Genomic DNA, 24171 nt, shown 5'->3' on the forward strand with positions numbered 1-24171 from the left:
AGCGTTCTACGGGGTAATGGCGGCGACCCGCAGCTTCGGCGCGTCTCGCTTTCCTTCCCCCCCGTTTAGTTTCTCTCCGCTGTCCTGTTCTCGAGCACCGACCGCGCCCTGTGCGCTCCACCCTCTCTCTCTTGTTTTCTTTTCCCGGCGACGCTGCACGGCCCGATTTGTAGAGCCGCTCGATCGAGCTTGAGCCCGCCGCAGTCCGGAAGGGTCAGCGCGCTACCTGCTACCAGCACGATTCGCTGGAACCACAGTCTCTCCCGCAATTCTCCAAACACCGATGGATCCTTTGGGCAGTTGCCCTCGGTCGACGCCCGTTGCTCAGACTACGACCTTCCAGGACCTTCCTTTCAGGCGAGATCCCCGTGAGATGATGCCACACTGCAGGTGAGTTCGAACTTACTCGTCGCCACTGTAAAGTCCGCGCCTCAATAATACACGGACTTCGGGAGAACAGTTAACAGGTACTTTACTGAACAAGAGGCAGCTTGAAACTGAAACTACAGAAGCCTGCTAGGGCCTTTTATACAGGGGTGGTCACTGCCGGTACTGCAGTCTAAGACCAGTTATTCCCTTAAAGGTACATACACAACAGGCAGCACCCTCACCTCTGAGTCAGAAGGTTGTGGGTTTAAGCCCCTCTCCAGAGACTTGAGCACAAAATCCAGGCCGACACTTCTAGTGCAGTATTGAGGGAGTGCTGCACTGTCAGAGGGGCAGTACTGAGGGAGTGCTGCACTGTCGGAGGGGCAGTACTGAGGGAGTGCTGCACTGTCAGAGGGGCAGTACTGAGGGAGTGCTGCACTGTCGGAGGGGCAGTACTGAGGGAGCACTGCACTGTCGGAGGGGCAGTACTGAGGGAGTGCTGCACTGTCGGAGGGGCAGTACTGAGGGAGCGCTGCACTGTCGGAGGGGCAGTACTGAGGGAGCGCTGCACTGTCGGAGGGGCAGTACTGAGGGAGTGCTGCACTGTCGGAGGGGCAGTACTGAGGGAGTGCTGTGCTGCCGGAAGTGCCGTCTTTCAGATGAGACACTAAACTGAGGCCCTGTCTGCTCTCTCAGGTGGATGTAAAATATCCCACGGCACTATTTTGCAGAAGAGCAGGGGAGTTCTCCCCAGTGTCCTGGGCAATATTTATCCCTCAACCAACATTACTAAAAAACATTTATCTGGTCATTATCACAGTGCTGTTTGTGGGAGCTTGCTGTGCGCAAATTGGCTGCCGCGTTTCCCACATTTCGGCATCGGCAGCGGGTGGAGGCGGAGCTGAGCGGCAGAGCGACTACAAGAGGCTCCAGAGGCCCAGGTAGGCCCCAGTGCGGCATCGGCAGCGGGTGGAGGCGGAGCTGAGCGGCAGAGCGACTACAAGAGGCTCCAGAGGCCCAGGTAGGCCCCAGTGCGGCATCGGCAGCGGGTGGAGGCGGAGCTGAGCGGCAGAGCGACTACAAGAGGCTCCAGAGGCCCAGGTAGGCCCCAGTGCGGCATCGGCAGCGGGTGGAGGCGGAGCTGAGCGGCAGAGCGACTACAAGAGGCTCCAGAGGCCCAGGTAGGCCCCAGTGCGGCATCGGCAGCGGGTGGAGGCGGAGCTGAGCGGCAGAGCGACTACAAGAGGCTCCAGAGGCCCAGGTAGGCCCCAGTGCGGCATCGGCAGCGGGTGGAGGCGGAGCTGAGCGGCAGAGCGACTACAAGAGGCTCCAGAGGCCCAGGTAGGCCCCAGTGCGGCATCGGCAGCGGGTGGAGGCGGAGCTGAGCGGCAGAGCGACTACAAGAGGCTCCAGAGGCCCAGGTAGGCCCCAGTGCGGCATCGGCAGCGGGTGGAGGCGGAGCTGAGCGGCAGAGCGACTACAAGAGGCTCCAGAGGCCCAGGTAGGCCCCAGTGCGGCATCGGCAGCGGGTGGAGGCGGAGCTGAGCGGCAGAGCGACTACAAGAGGCTCCAGAGGCCCAGGTAGGCCCCAGTGCGGCATCGGCAGCGGGTGGAGGCGGAGCTGAGCGGCAGAGCGACTACAAGAGGCTCCAGAGGCCCAGGTAGGCCTCACCAATCTCCAATCTCAGGGAAGGAGAGAGTTAAAAAGCCATTTAAAAAAACAGCTGAGGCGGAAGTCCAGGTCGTGAGCTTTTTTTCAGAAGCGGACCTGGTGGGAAGCACCCAGGTGAAAGGTATTTAAGGAGGGCAGGAACCGGGAGGAGCGGGAAGTCGGCGTAGGACCAAGGGGACACAAGACCGGGAAGTCAGCGAAAGACCAGGGAGGTAAGACTAACTGGTAAGTACTTTCCTCAAACCTTCCTAGAAAGTAAAACCAAAACTAGTGGGATTTGGTTAGTTTAAAAAGGAATAAGAGGAGTACAGTATACATTGGTCTAAGTAAGCTTCGGGAAAACAAAAGTCGATAAATAAACTAAAACTAGAAAATTAAAAAGTAATATAAGGGTTAAGTCATGGCAGTAGAGCTCGGACCTGTGTCATGCTCCTCCTGTAACATGTGGGAAATCAGGGACGCTTCCTGTGTACCTGACGACTATGTGTGCGGGAAGTGTGTCCAGCTGCAGCTCATGTGGGACCGCATGACGGCCCTTGAGCTGCAGATGGACTCACTTTGGAGCATCCACGATTCTGAGAGGGGTGTGGATAGCACATTTAGTGAGTTGGTCACACCGCAGGTTAAGGCCAGCGTAGACAGTACATGGGTGACCAAAAGGCAGAGCAAGGGCAGGAAGGTAGTGCAGAAATCCCCTGGGGTTGTCTCCCTTAGCAACAGGTTCACCGTCTTAGGTACTGTTGTCGGGGGGGGTGACGCATCGGGGGAAGGCACCAGCAGCCAGGCTCATGGCACCATGACTGGCTCTGTTGCAAAGAAGGGAGGGAAAAAGAGTGGCAGGGCTATAGTAATAGGGGATTCGATTGTAAGGGGAATAGATAGGGGTTTCTGTGGTCGCGACCGAGACTCCAGGATGGTATGTTGCCTCCCTGGTGCAAGGGTCAAGGATGTCTCGGCGCGGGTGCAGAACATTCTGGAGGGGGAGGGGGAACAGCCAGTTGTCGTGATACATGTTGGTACCAACGACGTAGCTAAAAAAAGGGAAGAGGTCCTACAAGTAGAATTTAGGGAGTTAGGAGCCAAGCTAAAAAGTAGGACCTCGAAGGTAGTAATCTCTGGATTACTACCAGTGCCACGTGCTAGTAAGAGTACAGAGAACAGGATAGTTAGGCTAAATACGTGGCTTGAGCAGTGGTGTAAGAGGGAGGGTTTTAAATTTTTGAGGCATTGGAACCAGTTTTGTGGTAGGTGTGACCTATACAAAAGGGACGGTCTACACCTGTGCAGAGATGGAACTGATGTTCTCGGGGTAATTTTTGATAAAGCAGTTCGGGAGCATTTAAACTAGTATGGCAGGGGGCTAGAAACCTATGTAGTGAAATAGAGGAAAGTGAAAGGCAGACAGAAATAAATGGTAAAAGGGTGAGGAACAAAAAACAAAGGGCCAAACTAATTCATAAAAAATGTGAGCATAAAAAAAGCCTGAGGGTTTTATACCTTAATGCGAGAAGCATCAGGAACAAGGTAGATGAATTAGCTGTGGAAATAGAGGTTAATAATTATGATCTAATTGGGATTACGGAAACATGGTTGCAGGGTGAGCAGGGCTGGGAGCTTAACATACAGGGGTATTCAGTATTTAGGAAGGATCGACAAAAAAGAAAGGGAGGAGGGGTAGCATTGCTAGTAAAAGAGGGGATAAATGCAATTGAAAGGAAGGATATTAACTCAGTTAATACAGAATCTATATGGGTGGAGCTAAGAAATAGCGAGGGGCGAAAAACATTAATAGGAGTGGTATATAGGCCTCCAAATAGTAAAATAGAGGTTAGGGAGGGCATCACGAGGGAAATTAGAGAAGCGTGCAATAAGAGCACAGCTGTCATCATAGGTGACTTTAACTTACATATAGATTGGACTAGCCTAATCAGTAAAAATAATGAGGAGGAGGAATTCCTTGAGTGTTTAAGGGATGGTTATCTGGATCAATATGTCGAGGAACCAACTCGGGAACAGGCTATATTGGACTGGGTACTGTGCAATGAGAAGGGACTAATCAGTAATCTTGTTGTACGGGGACCCTTGGGTCAGAGCGATCATAACATGATCGATTTCTCACTCGAAATGGAGAGCGAAGAAATTGACTCAGAGACTAAGGTCCTGAATTTAAACAAGGGGAATTATGATGCCATGAGACGGGAACTGAGTAGGTCTGATTGGACAACGTTCCTGAGAGGACTGGAGGTAGATAAACAATGGCAAACATTTAAAGATAGAATGACAAAATTGCAAAAATTGTTTATACCAATCTGGCATAAAAGGAAATCTAAAAAGGTGACTCAACCGTGGATAACAGGGGAAATTAGAGACAGCATAAAATCCAAAGATAGGGCGTATAAAATAGCCAAAAAAAGCGCCAGAGCGGAAGATTGGGAACAGTTTAAGATAGAGCAAAGGAGGGCAAAGGGCATGATCAAGAGGGGCAAAATAGCTTACGAAAATAAGCTGGCGGAAAATATAAAAACTAACTCCAAAAGCTTTTATAAATATATCAAAAGGAAAAGACTGGTGAAAACCAAAGTTGGTCCATTGCAGTCAGATACGGGGGAATATATAATGGGAAATAAGGAAATGGCAGATCAACTAAATGCATACTTTGGGTCAGTCTTTACGAAGGAAGACACAAAAAACCTCCCTGGGATATCGGGAAAAATAGGGACATTGGCAAAGGAGGAACTGACGCAAATCAATATCTCTAAGGATATGGTGTTAAGGAAGCTAAAGGGATTGAAGGTGGACAAATCCCCAGGGCCTGATAACATGCATCCTAGGGTACTGAAGGAGGTGGCCCTAGAGATAGCGGATGCACTAAGGATGATTTTTCAGAATTCATTAGACTCGGGAACAGTGCCGATGGATTGGAGGGTAGCTAACGTTACCCCACTATTCAAAAAGGGGGGTAGGGAAAAAGCAGGTAATTACAGACCTGTAAGCCTTACATCAGTTGTGGGCAAAATGCTGGAGTCCATCATTAAGGATGAAATAGCGGAGCACTTAGCAAATGGGGACAGGATAGGACAGAGTCAACATGGATTTACAAAGGGTAAATCGTGCTTGACTAATCTATTGGAATTTTTTGAGGGAGTAACTGGTAGAATAGATGGGGGAGAGCCAGTAGATGTGGTGTACCTGGACTTCCAAAAGGCCTTCGATAAGGTCCCACATAAAAGATTAGCATGGAAAATTGAGGCTCATGGGATAAAGGGGAAAGTTTTGGCGTGGATAGGGAACTGGCTGTCAGATAGAAAACAGAGAGTTGGAATAAACGGCTCATTTTCTGAATGGCAGGCAGTAACAAGTGGGGTACCACAGGGATCTGTCCTGGGCCCCCAGCTGTTCACAATTTACATTAATGACCTGGATCAGGGAGTCGGATGCAGCATTTCCAAATTTGCAGACGACACTAAACTAGGAGGTGGGGTGGGCTCAGAGGAAGAGACCAGGAAGCTCCAGAGCGATTTGGACAGACTGGGCGATTGGGCGGATAAATGGCAGATGCACTATAATGTGGACAAGTGCGAAGTTATCCACCTTGGGTGCAGGAACGGGAGGGCAAATTATTATTTAAATGGCAATAGATTGGGAGAGGGGGAAGTACAGAGAGACCTGGGTGTTCTTGTACACCAGTCACTGAAGGCGAGCATGCAGGTGCAACAGGCGGTCAAGAAGGCAAACGGTATGCTGGCCTTCATAGCAAAAGGGTTAGAATACAGGAACAGGGATACCTTGCTGCAGCTGTACAGGGCACTGGTGAGACCACACCTCGAGTACTGTGTACAGTTTTGGTCGCCTCATCTGAGGAAGGATGTTCTTGCCATGGAGGGGGTGCAGCGGCGATTCACCAGGCTGATACCAGGAATGGCGGGAATGACCTATGAGGAGAGACTATGTAGTTTAGGGATGTACACACTGGAGTTTAGAAGATTGAGAGGGGACCTCATAGAAGTGTATAAAATTCTGACAGGTCTAGACAGACTGGATGCAGAAGGAATGTTTCCCTTGGCGGGTGAGAACAGAACTAGAGGACATAATTTAAGGATAAGGGCTAAACCATTTAGGACAGAGATGAGGGGGAATTTCTTCACTCAGAGAGTGGTGAACCTGTGGAACTCATTGCCACAGAGGGCAGTGTACGCCAACTCATTAAATATATTTAAGAGGGAATTAGATATATTTCTACGGGCAAAAGGGGTTAAGGGTTACGGAGAGAAGGCGGGGACGGGATACTGAATTAAAGGATCAGCCATGATCTCATTAAATGGCGGAGCAGGCACGAAGGGCCGAATGGCCTACTCCTGCTCCTATCTTCTATGTATCTATGTATCTATGTATTACAACAGTGACTACATTTCAAATAGTACTTCAATGGCTGTAAAGCTCTTTATGACCTCCTGAGGTTGTGAAAGGTGCTGTAGAGATGCAAGTCTTTCTTTATCCTTTCTCTTACCTGGCAAGCATCCTTCCTGCCGGCAGGGAACCCAGCGCACATGAGTGTTTCCCCCTTGAATCCTTTTATCACCAACTGCATCACCTTTAAGCAGGTCGCAGAATCAAGGATGGGAAGCTCGACCTCTTGTAGAGTGTTTGGCAACCTTCCACCTTGAGGACAACACAAGAATAATCATCCCTGAACATTGGGCATCAACAGCGGTCTTCACAAGGGGGACCGAATGGTTCATTGGGTCAACCCACCGCCAGTTCATCTCTACAATAGCAAAATACTGCGGATGCTGGAAATCTGAAATAACAACAGAAAATGCTGGAAATACTCAGCAGGCCAGGCAGCATCAGTGGAGAGAGAAACAGAGTTAACGTTTCAGGTCTGCGACCCTTCATCAGAACTGGAAAAAGCTGGAGATGTAACAGATATTAAGCAGGTGCAGAGACGGGGGGGGGGGGGCGAGGGGGGTTAGGAGGGGAGGAAGGAATTGAAAGAACATCCTGTGAAAATGTTGCAAATGGGAGTGGCAAAATCATACTGCATGAAAAATGGGGGCAGGGATTATTATCTGAAATTGTTGAACTCTATGTTGAGTCCGGAAGGCTGTAAAGTGCCCAATCGAAAGATGAGGTGCTGTTCCTCGAGCTTACGCTGAGCTTCATTGTAACAATATAATAGGCCGAGGACAGAGAGATTAAAGTGGGAGTGGAGCGGAGAATTAAAGTGACAGGCGACCAGAAGCTCGGGGTCACCCTTACGGACTGAACGGAGGTGTTCCGCAAAGCGGTCACCCAATCTGCGTTTGGTCTCCCCAGTGTAGAGGAGACCGCATCGTGAGCAGCGAATACAGTGTGATTTTGCCATTCCCATTTGCAACATTTTCACAGTATGTTCTTTCAATTCCTTCCTCCACTCCTAAACCCCCCCCCCCCCATCTCTGTACCTGCTTAATGGGCCAGTAATTCCGTTCCCAACGTGTGAGTACGGACGGTGTACTCACGCGTGTGGCCGGAGGAATTGCCGGATTCCAGCATGCACAGCGCATGCGCGGGAAACCGGCATTTCCTCTCCATCGAACTAAGGGGTTAAGAGGTCCAACGCGTGCGCACAGGACTCTGCGCGCACGCGTTGAACTTCCTTCGTTTTGACAGGTCTGCGCGTGTGCAAGGGCCTGAACTTTTTGGAAATGAAAAAAGGAGGCGTAAGTAGTGGATTCTTGAAGGTAAGTGGTCTATTATTTAAAATTATTACATTTTTTCCATAGCTTCATTGTTTTTAAGGATTGTACAGTAAGGTAAGTTTATTTTTAGACCCGAATTCGTAAAAAAAAAAAATTTTCAAAAATTTTATTAATTGTTTTAAATAGTTTTTTAAAGTTATTTATAGTTTATTTAATTATTGGGATGTTTTTTAAAATTTTAATTAAAGTTAAACTAGTCTTTTGGGCGCCCGTACTTTTCATGAGTTTGACAGTCTTTACTATCAAACTCATGAATGAGTTTCCCCTCCCCTGATTGGCTGCACAGTGCTCTCCTGATCCCGGCCGGCACATCGCACTAACTACGCCGCTGGGTCAGGTAAGCACATCGCGCCGACATCTGAACCGGGCCTGTGACAGGAAATGCGAGCAGGCCCGGGCTTCAGATGTCAGCGCGCAGGGTGAGTGCAGATCGGGGGCTTGCACACGCGGCAAGCTCCCGATCCTAATTTCAGGGCCAAAATCTTTTACATCTCCAGCTTTTTCCAGTTCTAAACGTTAACTCTGTTTCTCTCTCCACGGATGCTGCCTGGCCTGCTGAGTATTTCCAGCATTTTCTGTTGTTATGCCAGTTCATCTCTGCCAGGTTGCATAAGAACTCACTGGATTTATAATCACTGGTTAGGTCTCAGCTGGAGTATTGTGGCCAATTCTGGGCACCGCACTTTAGGAAGGATGTCAAGTCCTTGGAGAGGGTGTGGAGGAGATTTACTAGAATGGTACCAGGGAGGAGCGACTTCAGTTATGCGGAGAGACTGGAGAAGCTGGGGTTGATCTCCTTAGAGCAGAGAAGATTAAGGGGAGATTTAATAGAGGAGTTCAAAATCATGAAGGGTTTTGATAGAATAGATAGCTGTTTCCAGTAACAGGAGGGTCGGTAACCAGAGGACACAGATTAAAGATAATTGGTAAAAGAACCAGAGGGGAGAGGAGGAGAATTTTTTTAAACAGCGAGTTGTTGTGATCTGGAATGCGCTGCCTGAAAGGGCGGTGGAAGATTCAATAGTAACTTTCAAAAGGGAATTGGATAAATACTTGAAAAGGAAAAGTTTGTAGGGCTGTGGGGAAAGAGCAGGGGGAGTGGGACTAATTGGCGAGCTCTTTCAAAGAGCCGGCACAGGCATGATGGGCCGAATGGCCTCTTCCTGTGCTGTATCATTCTGTGACTCTGTGAGAGATTTTATAGTGAAATTAGAAAATGCTTCAGTCTGAAGTTGCTGATTCTGCAAAGAAAAAGTGAAGGGTAGTGCATCCTAAACAGTAAAGGGCCGATAATAACTCGCTGCGTTCCCCAGCGCATCGGGATGGGGGGGTGGGGTAAGATAGCGGGGGTAGGGGGTTCGCAATACGTTCCCCCTCCCCCCCATTTTCACTTACCTGACTAATTTAAATGGGAGTGTCGTGCCCCGATGATATCACCGAGCTGCATGCTTCCCCCCCCACCCCGCCGCCACCCCCGCCCCCCCCCCCCCAACGGTCTCGGGATCACTGGCAGTAGGAAGGATCCAGGTCCAGATGAGCAGGCGTGCTGGCTCTCCACAAGGGCGTCTTGGGCCTCCCCTGACCACTGGGCCTCACCCCTCACCCCTCCCCCAATCGTAGACTTCTACAAGATGCACTGCAGCAACTCGCCAAGGCTTCTTTGGCAGCACCTCCCAAACCCGCGAACTCTACCACCTAGAAGGACAAGGGCAGCAGGTGCATGGGAACACCACCACCTCCAAGTTCCCCTCCAAGTCACACACCATCCTGACTTGGAAATATATCGGCCGATCCTTCATCGTCGCTGGGTCAAAATCCTGGAACTCCCTCCCTAACAGCACCGTGGGAGCACCTTCACCACACGGACTGCAGCGGTTCAAGAAAGCGGCTCACCACCACCTTCTCGAGGGCAATTAGGGATGGGCAATAAATGCCGGCCTTGCCAGCGACGCCCACATCCCAGGAGCAAATAAGAAAAAGACTTGCCAACCCATCTCCCCTCTCTCCCATTCCATAGTTCATAGGCTTTGACATGAATCTTGTCATTCATGTGGAAATGACTTATGAAGTAATACTGGGCGGCCTGCTGGTGGCGCTGTCCAGGGAGAGTATAAATACTCGGGCACGGACCCAGCTTGCTCAGGACATTCTTTAACAGGAACTAGTGAAGGACACAACTCGATCTCCATGTTGAAGAACAGTTGATTAAAGCCTTGTTTAATACACAGACCAAGTGCCCAGTAGTTTTCTTACGTCAGGCTTCAGGTGGGGGTCAGAGTCGGGGCAAGCCATCGAAGCCCAGGAGTTAAAATCTAAAGAACGAATGATACAAAAGAAAAGGCTAGGGTGCCACCACAGCCACTGGGTCAGGCGGTGGTCTCTGCCGACACCCGCCCTTCGCCAGGTCCCTTTGAAGGCTGCGATCGCGGGAACTCCTGATGTAGAGTCCCCGCCGCTGACTCTGGCCCAGCCCGGACATCGCTGGCCGCGTTTGGGGAGCGAGCGGAGGCTTTGCCCCCAACAGGCCACCGTAGATACTTCAACCCTAGGCCGGAACCAGATGCATCCGACCCTTCCTGTAGGCTCCATGGATCCTGCCGTGGATTTTCAAGCCCTGAGTTGCGACGTGGTAACTTCTTAGCTGCAGGACTTACCCTCAGATAGGCGGCCCCAGCCGGCGGTGGTGCAAATGGTTCCTGTATCGAAGGTGTCATCTTCACTGGGGAGGCAGGCTGGGTAAATATTTTCACCTGTGATGGAAGAGCACAAGCAGCTATCACTGTCTCTCAGCTCCTGCTACCAGGGAGTCACCGCCCGCTCTGTGGCAGTAGTACGTCCCCCAAGACAGAGCGATTGGGTCCGGGTCTCACTCCAGACAGTCCCGGCTCTGAATACCAGATTGAGTCCAGCGGGGATACGCCCGTCCGGTGGGTGTGGGTGATCCCCTCCCCTCCCCACATCATAAAGGGTAGGGAGGGCTCTTTAAAGTGCCAGACTTGGCAGCAATCTGAGTCAGAAGGTTGTGGGTTCAAGTCCCACTCCAGAGACTTGAGCACAAAAATCTAGGAAGTCGGAGAGGAATTTTCAAGAGTATATTTTTTCCTTATTGCCCCTGAGTTTTTTCTCTAATTTGTTTTTCCTCTCTTAGAAGATTACATGGCCGGGGGTGCGTGGAGGGAGGTTGGACATCGGGGAGACGAGGTCTTTAGCCATGATGGACCAGCCTTCATGGTGTGGGGTAGGCTTGGTGGACCAGCTGGTCTTTTCCTGTCCGTCAATTTTATATGTTCGTACGTAAGGAAGGGAAGGAAGGAATATAAGAACATAAGAAATAGGAGCAGGAGTCGGCCATTCAGCCCCTCGAGCCTGCTCCGCCATTCAATAAGATCGTGGCTGATCTTCGACCTCAACTCCACTTTCCTGCCGGATCCCCATATCCCTCGATTCCCCTAGAGTCCAAAAATCTATCGATCTCTGTCTTGCATATACTCAAAGACTGAGCATCCACAGCTTTCTGATGTAGAGAATTCCAAAGATTCGCAAACCTTTGAGTGAAGAATTTTCTCTTCATCTCAGTTCTAAATGGCCGACCCCTTATTCTGAGACTGCGACCCCTGGTTCTAGACTCCCCAGCCAGGGGGAAACATCCTCCCTGCATCGACCCTGTCAAGCCCTGTAAGAATTTTATATGTTTCAATGAGATCACCTCCCATTCTTCTAAACTCTAGAGAATATAGGCCATAAATATAAGACAGTGTGGCGGAGCCACTAAGGGACTCCGATCAAATGTATATAATTCCCTTTAACAGTGTGTTAACTACAGCCTGAGTCTGTATCTTTGTATATACTGTTTGCATGTACAGAGCGCGGTCCCTTTAAGAGTGCGAGCAAACGCAATGACGTCACGCCGTTCATCGCGTGATCCCCCATCGGCAGGAAAAACATGATGACGTCATGACGCCAGCCATGGGACTGCCCTAGCAGTCCTCGTGGAACCTCCAAACTGACTAGACCTGTTTTCGTAGTTCTCGTGCATTGTTTTGTTAAACTCAGTTTGTTTTATATTAAACATCGTTTGTTGATCGCCTGAGTCGACCTCAGTCTCTTGATAGGAACTAGACATTCCTACAACAGTCCCTAATAAATCCAATAGGGAATTCAGGAGAAACTTCTTTACCCAGAGAGTGGTGAGAATGTGGAACTCGCTACCACAGGGAGTGGTTGAAGTGAATAGCACAGATGCATTTAAGGGGAAGCTGGATAAGTACATGAGGGAGAAAGGAATAGAAGGATATGTTGATAGGGTGAGATGAAGAGGGGTGGGAGGAGGCTGGTGTGGAGCAGAAACACCGGCACGGACCAGTTGGGCCGAATGGCCTGTGTCTGTGCTGTAAATAGTTTGTAATACTTTGTAATGTAAAATAACTTGCTCCAATGCATAATCTGTCTCTGATTTTCTCAACCGCTGCCTCCCATCCAAATGCTGTGATTGGTAGATCGGTAAATAATTTATGCCTTACCACGCAGAAGGCAGACAGGGCAATTCACTGACCATTTCTTAATAATTATTCCTTGTCCAAAAGATATTTCCATTGTAATAAGAATACTTAAAAGGCAAATGGCCCACATATTTCAGAGTACAGGAAACTTTGGTTTATCCAGTGGTTGTATGTCCGGAAACCTCGATCTAACGGCAGAAATCAGCAGCCATTTTGGTTAGGGTTTTTTTCATCTCCTAGCATTTTTTTTTAACAGTCAGGCTCTGGAAAGCGTCTCTGTAGCTTAGCAACAGCTTCAGAGACGCTTCCAAGGTACGGGCCGAGTGTTTACAAGCTGTTGCTAAGCAACAGTGTTTGTTGTCAGATACGGAGATGAAAACCTCCGTATCCTTCAACATTAGCGCTGGTCTGTCCGGAAGTTTTGATAGGTCGGCAGCAGCTCGGTCCCGTCGGTGCTGGATATCGCGAAGTTTCCTGTACGTGGTTACAACACAAACCTGTAGAAATGGCCTCCTTAGTTATTCATAGAATCATAGAATGATACAGCACAGAAGGAGGCCATTCGGCCCATCGTGCCTGTGCTGGCTCTTTGAAAGAGCTCTCCAATTAGTCCCGCTCCTCCCTGCTCTTTCCCCACAGCCCTGCTAATTTTCCCCCTTCTCTTTTGAATGTTACTATTGAATCTGCTACCACCCTTTCCGGCAGCGCAGTCGCTATGTGAAAAAATGTTTCCTCATGTCCCCTCTGCTTCTTTTGCCAATCACCTTAATTAATCGGATGTGGGCATTGCTGGCAATGCCAGCATTTATTGCCCATCCCTAAGTGGAAGTGAGCCGCCTTCTTGAACTGCTGCAGTCCGTGAATATACTTCTTTGTAGCAGTTTGGTACGACTGAGTGTCTCGCTGGGCCGTTTCAGAGGGCAGTTAAGAGTCAACGGCCTAGAAATTCACTTTGGGGCGGCCAGCTCGCTCGCGCCCAAAAGTTAGCGCTGGGCGGGGAGCCATTAGCGATCGTCAGATATTCAGTGTTTGCGCCCCAATTCGGAACCGGGCGCTATACCAGGGTGTGCCCGCCTCCGCTTGGGGCGCTGACACTGAATTTCAGCGCTCTTGGCGCCGCTGCGCCAGCCGCTGCGCAGCGGCAGGCTGCGGTACTGCAGGCCTCCTCCTTCTCTTAAGGGGGAGCTGCCTGCAATGGGGAGATCGCCGCTGGAGAGTGCCGGCAAATGAGCCCGGCACCACGGAGAAGTGCCGGGTTCGCGGAAAGCAGCCAGCAATGCCACGGGGGGGCGGTGGAGGAGGCCGGGGAAGGAGGTGCGGGCAGGCGGCCGCCGAAAAAGCGGCCGGCCGCACCTTCCCCTTTAAAGCGCCCCACTAAGGCTGCAGCACGGCCCCGTTTTCTGGTCGCTGTTTGCGGCCGCTTCGGAGGAGGCGGCCGCTACTAAATATGGGGATCGGGCCAGTTTCGGGGCGGAACCGGGGCACTGCGCACACCGATGACGTCATCAGTGCCGGCGCAGCGCTAACGGCTACCGCCGCCAATACCGCTGCGCTGAATATCAGCGCAAACTCATTTTTGGCGAAGCCCTCTTTAGGCGGTAACTGGCCGCAAAGCTGGCAGCGCCTTAATGAATTTCTAGGCCAACCACATTGCTGTGGGTTTGGAGTCACATATAGGCCAGACCGGGTAAGGACGGCAGATTTCCTTCCCTAAAGGACATTAGTGAATCAGATGGGTTTTTACAACAATCCAGTGGTTTCATGGTCACCATTACTGATACTAGCTTTTTAGTCCAGATTTATTTAATTAACTGAATTTAAATTCCCAGCTGCCGTGGTGGGATTTGAGCTCACGTCTCCTGATCATTAAGTCCAGGCCTCTGGGTTACTAGTCCAGTAACACAACACAGCTGACTGCACCTGACCTACGAGTGCTCAATCCTGACCCTGGGCAACATCGTGTGGAAAAATGTTCCTTCTTCCAACACTGACCTTCCGCTTCCCCCCCCACCCCCACCCCTCGCCAATCCTTTGACCTTAGCGCCACGACCTCATGAAAGGGCGACTTTTTCAATGCAGCGCCTGGGCAGTGACAGACGGGCACAGCACTGAGGAACTGTTCCCCCGGTCATCGGCCATCGAGTGAAGAGATGGGCTGAGGCTCCGCTCACACGGGGAGGGGGAGGGTGCAGAAGGTTCTGGATGGGAGGGAAGGCCGAGGTTTGAACACTGAATCGCTGTTGTGTTCTGAGGCAAAGCAGAGATATGGTATTATTATTAAACACACCGCTTCCCAAAACTATCATTGTTCATGTGGAATTTCTTTGGAAGAAAGAGAGAAAAATATACATTTATATCATGCTTTTCATGGCCTCAGGATGTCCCAAAACACTTTACAGCCAATGAATTACTTTTTGAAGTGTAGTCACTGCTGTAAAGTAGGAAACGCGGCAGCCAAATTGCGCACAGCAAGATCCCACAAACAGCAGTGTAATTATTACCAGGTAATCTTTTTTAGTGATGTTACTTGAGGGATAAATATTGGCCCCAGGACACCGGGGAGAACTTCTCTTAATTAGTGACACGGGATCTTTTATGTCCCCCTGAGAGAGCAGACGGGGCTTCGGTTTAACGTCTCATCCGAAAGACGGCACCTCCGACAGCGCAGCACTCCCTCAGTACTGGCATCTGGGAGTGTCGGCCTGGATTATGGGCTCAAGTCCCTGGAGTGAGACTGGAACCCACTGTAATGATCAATAACATGTCATTCTATAGTGGACACTAGGTGGAGCCGTAGAGCTGTGTAGAGCTGTGTAGAGCTGTATATAGCTGTATGTATAAGACTACACTACCCAGCTGTATGTATATTAAGACTACATTACCCATGAGGCACTAGGCTACCCACAAGGCAGCAGTCAAGATGGATGCCTCTACAGATACTGTACCTAGTCCACATGTGCTCAATAAAGTAACTAGCAAAAGCTAGCTGTGTTCATAATAAGAATGTCTATTTATTAATGAACATAAGACCCACGACCTTCTGACAGAGCGTGCGACCCACTGAGCCCCAGCTGACGTCAAAAGTTGAAGGCTTCGTTTCCCTGCCGGTATAACTCAGCACTGCCAAGTTGCAATTACCTGTCAGCATCAAACCAGCGGCGTAACAGAGCCATGAAGTTGAACGTGATGTTAGAACAAGAGGCTTCGAGGAAAACATGTCATTAAAAACAAGTTGCTGAACTAAAAGTTACCAAAGGTGAAGATGCCATTGAGTTCCAGAAGAGCGATGTCGTACTCAACAGGGTAGGCAGGCTTAAACTTGGGATGTATGATGACACGTTTGACCGTATGCGCTTGCTCCTCTCTATCCAAGCTCTTCAGGTTATATTCCCCAGCTGTCACCTTCAACACGGACAAGATGTTCCTGAGGCCAACAGAAATAAGCAAAGGGTAACAATGCAGCATGATAATGCTGAGGAGAAATATTTCTTCCTCATGTAGAACTCCCAGCGAGTAGACTGGTTGCGTTGCTTAAGTTCAGATTTACTGGACACCTCCAGCGACTCAAGACTAAAAGGGGTTAAAATATGTCTGCCCCTCTTGGGTGGACGTAAAAGATCCCATGGCACTATCTCGAAGAAGAGCAGGGGAGTTTCCCCCCCGGTGTCCTGGGGCCAATATTTATCCCTCAACCAACATCACTAAAAACAGATGATCTGGTCATTATCACATTGCTGTTCGTGGGCTCTTGCTGTACGCAAATTGGCTGCCGCGTTTCCCACATTACAACAGTGACTACACTTCAAAAAGTACTTCATTGGCTGTAAAGCCCTTATAGGATGCCCTGAGGTCGTGAATGACGCGACAGAAATGCAAGCAATGATCCCCCTAACTTTTTTGGGGGGGCCGTGCGGCTCATTCAATCTTCCGGGCATGTGCGTTTTTTTGCACTGGGACTCCATCTCACCAGCTGCACGGGACCGCGAGACACTTAAAGGGAATGTTGAATGCAAGTCTTTCTTTCTTTAGAGACTGGGCTTGTATTCCCTCGTGTTTAGAAAATTAAGGGACGATCTAATTGAGGTGTTTAAGATGTTTGAAGGAGTTGATAGGGTAGAGAGAGAGAATCTATTTCCTCTGGTGGGGGGAGTCCAGAACAAGGGGGCACAACCTTAAAATTAGAGCCAGGGGTGATGTCAGGAAGCACTTCTTCACACAAAGGGTAGTGAGTGGTTGGCAGGCGGGGGTTGGTTGGGAGGCAGGGCTTGGGGCAAGGGGCATTGGGATGTAGGGGGTGGTTGGGGAGGGCAGGGTGGTGGTTGGGGGGCAAGAGTTGGTTGGGGGCGGGGAATTGTTTGGGAGGGTGGTTGGTGCTGGAGGTTTGGGGTGGTTGGGGGCCAGGGGGAGGTTGGGGACAAGGGTTGGTTGGAGGGAGGAGTTGGTTGGGGGGGTGGTTGGTGTCGGACGGTTTGGGGGGGTTGGAGGGCAGGAGGAGGTTGGGGACAGGATGGTGGTTGGGTCCAGGGGGAGGTTGGGGGCAGGGGTTGAGGGGAGCCCCAGGCGGAAGAGGCCCAGGTTGTTGTTGTGGGTTCCTAGACGAACACTCTTGCTCCTCCTGACACCCGTTAAAAATAACTTAAAACTTAGCCTTTTCTCAGTCTTTGTTGGCTGGTGGTGAAATGCAGTATGGACTCACAGCGCCACCTGCCTTGGAGGTGTAGCTGGGAGGACTCAACGGGAGGTAAGACTATTGCATCAGTTGATAGGTTTAAAGGCAGATGTGACAGGAATACCATCGCAGGAAGGATTGAATATGCGATGGCTAGATTTATTTTAAGACACGAACTGAGCTTCTGATGAAAGAAAGCTGATGATAGGAGGACGATGTCATCGTTTCCATACCTGTCCCGGATGCAATGAGCCGCTGTCAACACCCACTTCTCGCTGATGATCGCTCCTCCGCAGTAATGGTTATTACGTCGTTTCAAAGAAACCTGCCAAAGAAGTTGAACACTGTTAAATGCACAAAGAGTGTATGGAATCTTACAGCACAGGAGGAGGCCATACGGCCCATCGTGCCTGTGCCGGCTCTTTGAAAGAGCTCTCCAATTAGTCCCACGCGCCCCCCCCCCCCCCCCCCCCCCGCTCTTTCCCCAGAGCCCTGCAAATTTTTTCCTCTTCAAGTATTCATCCAATTCTTTTTTGAAAGTTACTATTGAATCTGCTCCCACCGCCCTTTCAGGCAGTGCATTCCAGATCATACAATCATACAATCATAGGATCGTTAGGCCACCGAAGGAGGTCATTCGGCCCGTCGAGCCCGTGCCGGCCCTCTGCAAGAGCACTTCAGCCAGTCCCACTCCCCCGCCCTTTCCCCGTAGCCCTGCAAATTTTTTTCCTTCAGGTGCTTATCCAATTCCCTTTTGAAAGCCACGATTGAATCTGTCTCCACCACCCTTTCAGGCAGTGAATTCCAGATCCTAACCACTCGCTGCGTAAAAAGAGTTTTTCCTCATGTCGCCTTTGGTTCTTTTGCCAATCACCTTAAATCTGTGTCCTCTGGTTCTCAACCCTTCCACCAATGGGAACAGTTTCTCTATCTATTCTGTCCAGACCCCTCATGATTTTGAACACCTCTATCAAATCTCCTCTCAACCTTCTCTGCTCTAAGGAGAACAACCCCAGCTTCTCCAGTCTATCTCCGTAACTGAAGTCCCTCATCCCTGGAACCATTCTCGTAAATAATTTCTGCACCCTCTCTAAAGTCTTCACATCCTTCCTAAAGTGCGGTGCCCAGAATTGGACACAGTACTCCAGTTGTGGCTGAACCAGTGTTTTATAAAGGTTCATCATAACTTTTTGCTTTTGTACACCATACCTCTATTTATAAGAACATAAGAACATAAGAAATAGGAGCAGGAGTCGGCCATTTGGCCCCTAGAGACTGCTCCGCCATTCAATGAGATCATGGCTGATCTTTTACCTCATCTCTACTTTCCTGCACTATCCTCATATCCCTTGATTCCATTAATATCCAAAAATCTAATGATCTCTGTCTTGAATATACTCAACAACTGAGCCTCCACAGCCCTCTGGGGCAGAGAATTCCAAAGATTCACCACCCTCAGTGAAGAAATTCCTCCTCATCTCGGTCTTAAATGGCCGACCCCTTATTCTGAGACTGTGACCCCTGGTTCTAGACTCCCCAGCCAGGGGAAACATCCTCCCTGCATCTACCCTGTCAAGTCCTGTAGAATTTTATATGTTTCAATGCGATCACATCTCAATCTTCTGAACTCTAGAGAATATAGGACTAGTCTACTCAACCTCTCCTCATAGGACAATCCCCCCATCCCAGGAATCGGTCTGGTGAACCTTCATTGCACTCCCTCTATGGCAAGTATATCCTTCCTTAGGTAAGGAGACCAAAACTGTACACAATACTCCAGCTGTGGTCTCACCAGGGCCCTATATAATTGCAGTAAGGCGTCTTTACTCTTATACTCAAATCCTCTTGAAATAAAGGCCAACATACCATTTGCTTTCCTAATTGCTTGCTGTACCTGCATGTTAACTTTCAGTGATTCGTGTACAAGGACACCCAGGTCCCTCTGAACACCAACATTTCCCAATCTCTCACCATTTAAAAAATACTCTGCTTTTCTATTTTTCCTATCAAAGTGGATAACTTCACATTTCTCCACATTATATTCCATTTGCCATGTTCTTGCCCACTCACTTAGCCTGTCTATATCCCCTTGAAGCCTCTTTGCATCCTCCTCACAACTTACATTCCCTCCCAGCTAGATACATTCCACTCGATCCCCTCATCCAAATCATTGATGTAGATTGTGAATAGCTGAGGCCCAAGCACTGATCCTTGCGGTACCCCACTAGTTACAGCCTGCCAACCCGAAAATGACCTGTTTATTCCTACTCTCTGTTTTCTGTGCGTTAACCAATCCTCAATCCAAGCTAGTATATTACTCCCAATCTCATGAGCCCTAATTTTGTTTAATAACCTCTTGTGTGGCACCTTATCGAATGCCTTCTGAAAATCCAAATACAGTAAACTCTTTCGTACCCGGCATCTACGGGACCGGGATGGTGCCGGTTGATTAAAAGTTCCGGATAATGGAGAGGTATACCTACCAAGGTACGAGAGCTCCGTTACACAGCCACAGGTGCAGGGTTCCTGAACCTACTCCTGAATTTTGCCGGTTATTAGCGAATTCTGGATAATTAGGTGCTGTTTAAACGAGAGCTTACTGTACACCACATCCACTGGTTCCCCCTTATCTATTCTGCTAGTTACAACCTCCAAAAACTCTAACAGATTTGTCAAACACGATTTCCCTTTCATAAATCCGTGTTGACTCTGCCCAATCCTATTATTATTTTCTAAGTGCCCTGTTACCGCATCCTTAATAATAGATTCTAGCATTTTCCCTACTACTGATGTCAGGCTAACTGGTCTGTAGTTGCCCGTTTTCTCTCTCCCTCCTTTCTTAAATAGTGGGGTTACATTTGCTACCCTCCAATCCATGGGAAAAGTTTTAGAATCTATTGAATTTTTGGAAAATGACAACCTCTTTCAAAACCCAGGATGTAGGCCATCAGGTCCAGGAGATGTATCGGCGTTCAGTCCCATTAATTTCTCGAGTACTATTTTTTTACTAATTTCTTTCAGTTCCTCATTCTTGTTAGACCCTTGGTTCTCCACTATTTCCGGAAGTTTTTGCGTCTTCTTCCGTGAAGACAGACACAAAGTATTTGTTTAATTTCTCTGCCATTTCCTTATTCCCCATTATAATTTCTCCTGTCTCAGCCTGTAAGGGACCCACATTTACTTTCGCTAATCTTTTCCTTTTTACATTCCTATAGAATCTTTTACAATCTATTTTTATGTCTCTCGCTAGTTTACTCTCATATTCTATTTTCCCTTTCTTTATCAATTTCTTGGTCCTCCCTTGCTGAATTCTAAAATCCTCCCAATCCTCAGGCTTACTACTCTTTTTTGGCAGCATTATAAGCCTCTTCCTTTGCTCTAATACTATCTTTAACTTCTCTTGTTAGTCACGGTTGGACCACTTTTCCTGTGGGGTTTTTGCGCCTTAAAGGAATGTATATTTGTTGTAAATTATGTATTAATTCTTTAAATGTGAGCCATTGCTTGTCTACCATCATACCTTTTAATGTAGTTTCCCAATCTACCTTAACCAACTCACCCCTCATACCTACATAGTTTACTTTGTTTAGATTTAAGACCCTAGTTGTGGATTTAATTAAATCACAGAATCACAGAATCACAGAAACCCCACAGTGCAGATAGAGGCCATTTCGGCCCATCGAGCCTGCACTGACACATATCCCACCCGATCCCCGTAACCCCTACACCAACACATATCCCACCCTATCCCTGTAACCCCACGTATTTAATCCCCCTAACAATAAGGGTCAATTTATCATAGCCAATCAACCTAACCCGCACATCTTTGTACTGTGGGAGGAAACCGGAGCACCCGGAGAAAACCCACGCAAACACGGGGAGAATGTGCAAACTCCACACAGACAGTCGCCCGAGGCCAGATTCAAACCCGGGTCTCTGGTGCTGTGAGGCAACAGTGCTAACCACTATGCCACCGTGCTGCCCTCTTTCAAACTGAATATAAAGTTCTATCATATTATGTTCACTCTTCCCTAAAGGCCCCTTTACTACAAGGTTATTAATTAACCCTTAAGCCCAGGATCCTGTATGCTTTTTTAACTGCTTTCTCAACCTGTACTGCACCATCAACGATTTGTATACATATTCCCTTAGCTTTCTCTGTTCCTGCGCCCTCTTTAGGATTGTACCCTTTAGCTTATATTGCCTCTCCTCGTTCTTCCTACCAAAATGAATCACTTCACACTTTTCTGCGTTAAACTTCATCTGCCGTGTGTCCGCCCATTCCATCAGCCTGTCTATGTTCTCTTGAAGTCTATCCCTATCCCCTGTTCACTATACTTCCAAGTTTTGTGTCATCTGCAAATTTTGAAATTGTGCCCTGTACACCTCAGACAAAGTCATTAATATATATCAAGAAAAGCAGTGGTCCTAGAACCGACCCCTGGGGAACACCACTGTATGGCCTCTGGCACCACCCCCGTATCTAAGGATTGGAAGATTATGGCCAGTACCTCCACAATTTCCACCTTTACTTTCCTTAGCATCCTAGGATGCATCCCATCCGGTCCTGGTGATTTATCTACTTTAAGTACAGCCAACCTTTCTAGTACCTCCTCTTTATCCCATCCAGTATTCTCAACAACCTCCTCTTTCACTATGACTTATGCAGCACCTTCTTCCTTGGTAAAGACAGATGCAAAGTACTCATTTAGTACCTCAGCCATGCCCTCTGCCTCCATGCATAGGTCTCCATTTTGGTCCCTAATCAGCCCCACCCCTCCTCTTACTACCCATTTATTATTTATATGCCTAGAGAAAACTTTTGGATTCCCTTTTATGTTGGCTGCCAATCTATTCTCATACTCTTTCTTTGCCCCTCTTATTTCCTTTTTCACTTCCCCTCTGAACTTTCTATATTCAGCCTGGTTCTCATTTGTATTCTCAACCTGACATCTGTCATATGCCCTCTTTTTCTGCTTCATCTTACTCTCTATCTCTTTCATCATCCAGGGAGCTCTGGCTTTGGCTGCCCTACCTTTCCCCCTCGTGGGAATGTACCTTGACTGTGCCCGAACCATCTCCTCTTTAAAGACAGCCCATTGTTCGATTACAGTTTTGCCTGCCAATCTTTGATTACTTGCTGTGTAAAAAAATGTCTCCTCATTTCCCCCCTGGTTCTTTTGCCAATTGTTGTAATTCTGTGTCCTCTGGTTACTGACCCTCCTGCCAGTGGAAACTGTTTCTCCTTATTTACGCTATCAAAATCCCTCAAGATTTTGAACACCTCTATTAAATCTCCTCTTAACCTTCTCTGCTCTAAGGAGTTTTAATGGAGGTGGGATGAGGGGGGGGGGGGACCAGGGCGCGCATCCAATCCACTGCCAGGAGGCGGGTCATCAATTTAAATATTATAATGAGGCTGGAAGCCTCTGGTTTAACCTCCATTTTGAATTTAACTTTAGCTGGTCGGGTTTTGCAGGCCTCGTGAAACCCACCAGCTAAAGTGAGGCAAGGATCCAGGAGGTAAGCGCCTGTACACTTAGCTCCCAGAGCCAGGGTCCCTGCCTAACCCACTCCCCGCGATCAGAGACGCCCCCCACGAGGCCACCCAACCCCCCGCTCCGCCGGCCCCCGAACTTCACCCTACCCCCACCCCGCCCCCCCCCGTGCTGGTCTCAGCCCCTGATCCTGTTGTGACCCCCCCACCCTGCGCTCCTCCGGCCGTTCCCCAGCCCCTCGATCCTGTCGCGATCCCCACCCTGCTCCTCCAGCCCCCAATCTTCACCTGACCTCCCCCTGCGCTCCCCGTCCCCGTGCTGGTCCCAACCCCCGATCCTGTTGCGACCCACTCGCCTGGCCCCTCCCCGGCCCCCACGCGATCCCTCCCTCCCTCTTCTCTGCGGCAGGTCTGGCTGGCTGCGGGTGGGAAACAGAGGCTTCCCATGCAAATCAGGCCCTGCCGTTAAATTCGGCAGGGTCGACGGGAATCTTGTTCTCCCAGGTTTCCCGACCACCTCGAACTCTCCCCCGCTCCCAACCCGCCTTCCCATTAAAATCCAGCCCATAGGAGCCAAATCAAAATCCCTCCATGGCCTTGCCCCTCTCTATCTCTTTAACCTCCTCCAGCCCTACAATCCACTGAGATATCTGCGTTCCTCCAACTCCTGCCTCTTGTCCATCCCCCTAGACCCCCCCGCACCATTGGTGGCCGTGCCTTCAGCTGCCTGGGCCCTAACCTCTGGAATTCCCTCCCTAAACCTCTCTGCCTCTCTGCCTCTCTCTCCTTCTTTAAAATGTTCCTCAAAATCTACCTCTTTGACCTAAGCTTCTGCCTGTCCTAATATCTCCTGCTTTGGCTCAGTTAGCCTGTAAGATTTTCCCAAGTATTTTTATTATTTTGAGCTCTAATCCAGTTCTTCCCAATCGCCATTTTAAATCTACTTTTCACACATTTCAATTTGTATCATCTGGTCCGATTTTCCCAGCTTACTTCCCAGAAATAATACCTTGAGTTTGTCTTATCTACACCATTTAATATTTGACCTACTTCGATGAGGTTCATCTTATATAAGGGTATTAAGAACATAAGAAGTAGGAGCAGGAGTCAGCCATTTGGCCCGAGCCTGCTCCGCCATTCAATGAGATCATGGCTGATCTTCTACCTCAACTCCACCTTCCCGCCCGATCCCCATATCCCTTGACTCCCCTGTAGCTCAAATATCTGTCTATCTCCACCTTGAATATACTCAACGACTCCACAGCTCTCTGGGGTAGAGAATTCCACAGATTCACGACCCTCAGAGAAGAAATTCCTCCTCATCTCCGTTTTAAATGGGCGACCCCTTATCCTGAAATTATGCCCCCTAGTTCTAGATTCCCCACAAGGGGAAACATCCTCTCTGCATCTACCCTGTCAATCCCCCTCAGAATCTTATGTTTCAATAAGATCCCCTCTCATTCTTCTAAACTCCAGTGAGTATAGGCCCAACCTGCTCAACCTTTCTTCATAAGACAACCCCTTCATCTTGGTAGTTAACCTCGTGAACCTTCTCTGAACTGCCTCCAATGCAAGAATATCCTTCCTTAAATAAGGAGACCAAAACTGTACGCAGTACTCCAGGTGTGGTCTCACCAGTGCCCTGTACAGTTGTAGCAAGACTTCCCTACTTTTATACTCCATCCCCCTTGCAGTAAAGGCCAACATTCCATTTGCCTTCCTAA

General features: G+C 49.0%; 1 protein-coding gene across 1 annotated transcript in view; it reads right to left on the reverse strand.

Moving 5' to 3' along the window:
* Positions 1 to 24171, reverse strand: part of ovch2 (ovochymase 2) — a 116694-nt gene that overhangs the window by 76090 nt on the left and 16433 nt on the right. Inside the window, 4 exon segments of the mRNA XM_086008346.1 lie at positions 6549 to 6700; positions 10437 to 10532; positions 15533 to 15705; positions 17184 to 17275. Coding sequence (XP_085864472.1) covers positions 6549 to 6700; positions 10437 to 10532; positions 15533 to 15705; positions 17184 to 17275 — 513 coding nt within the window.

Source organism: Somniosus microcephalus, chromosome 15 (genome assembly GCF_052327205.1).
Source record: "Somniosus microcephalus isolate GS21.2 chromosome 15, FLI_Smic_1.0, whole genome shotgun sequence".
NCBI lineage: Eukaryota > Metazoa > Chordata > Chondrichthyes > Squaliformes > Somniosidae > Somniosus > Somniosus microcephalus.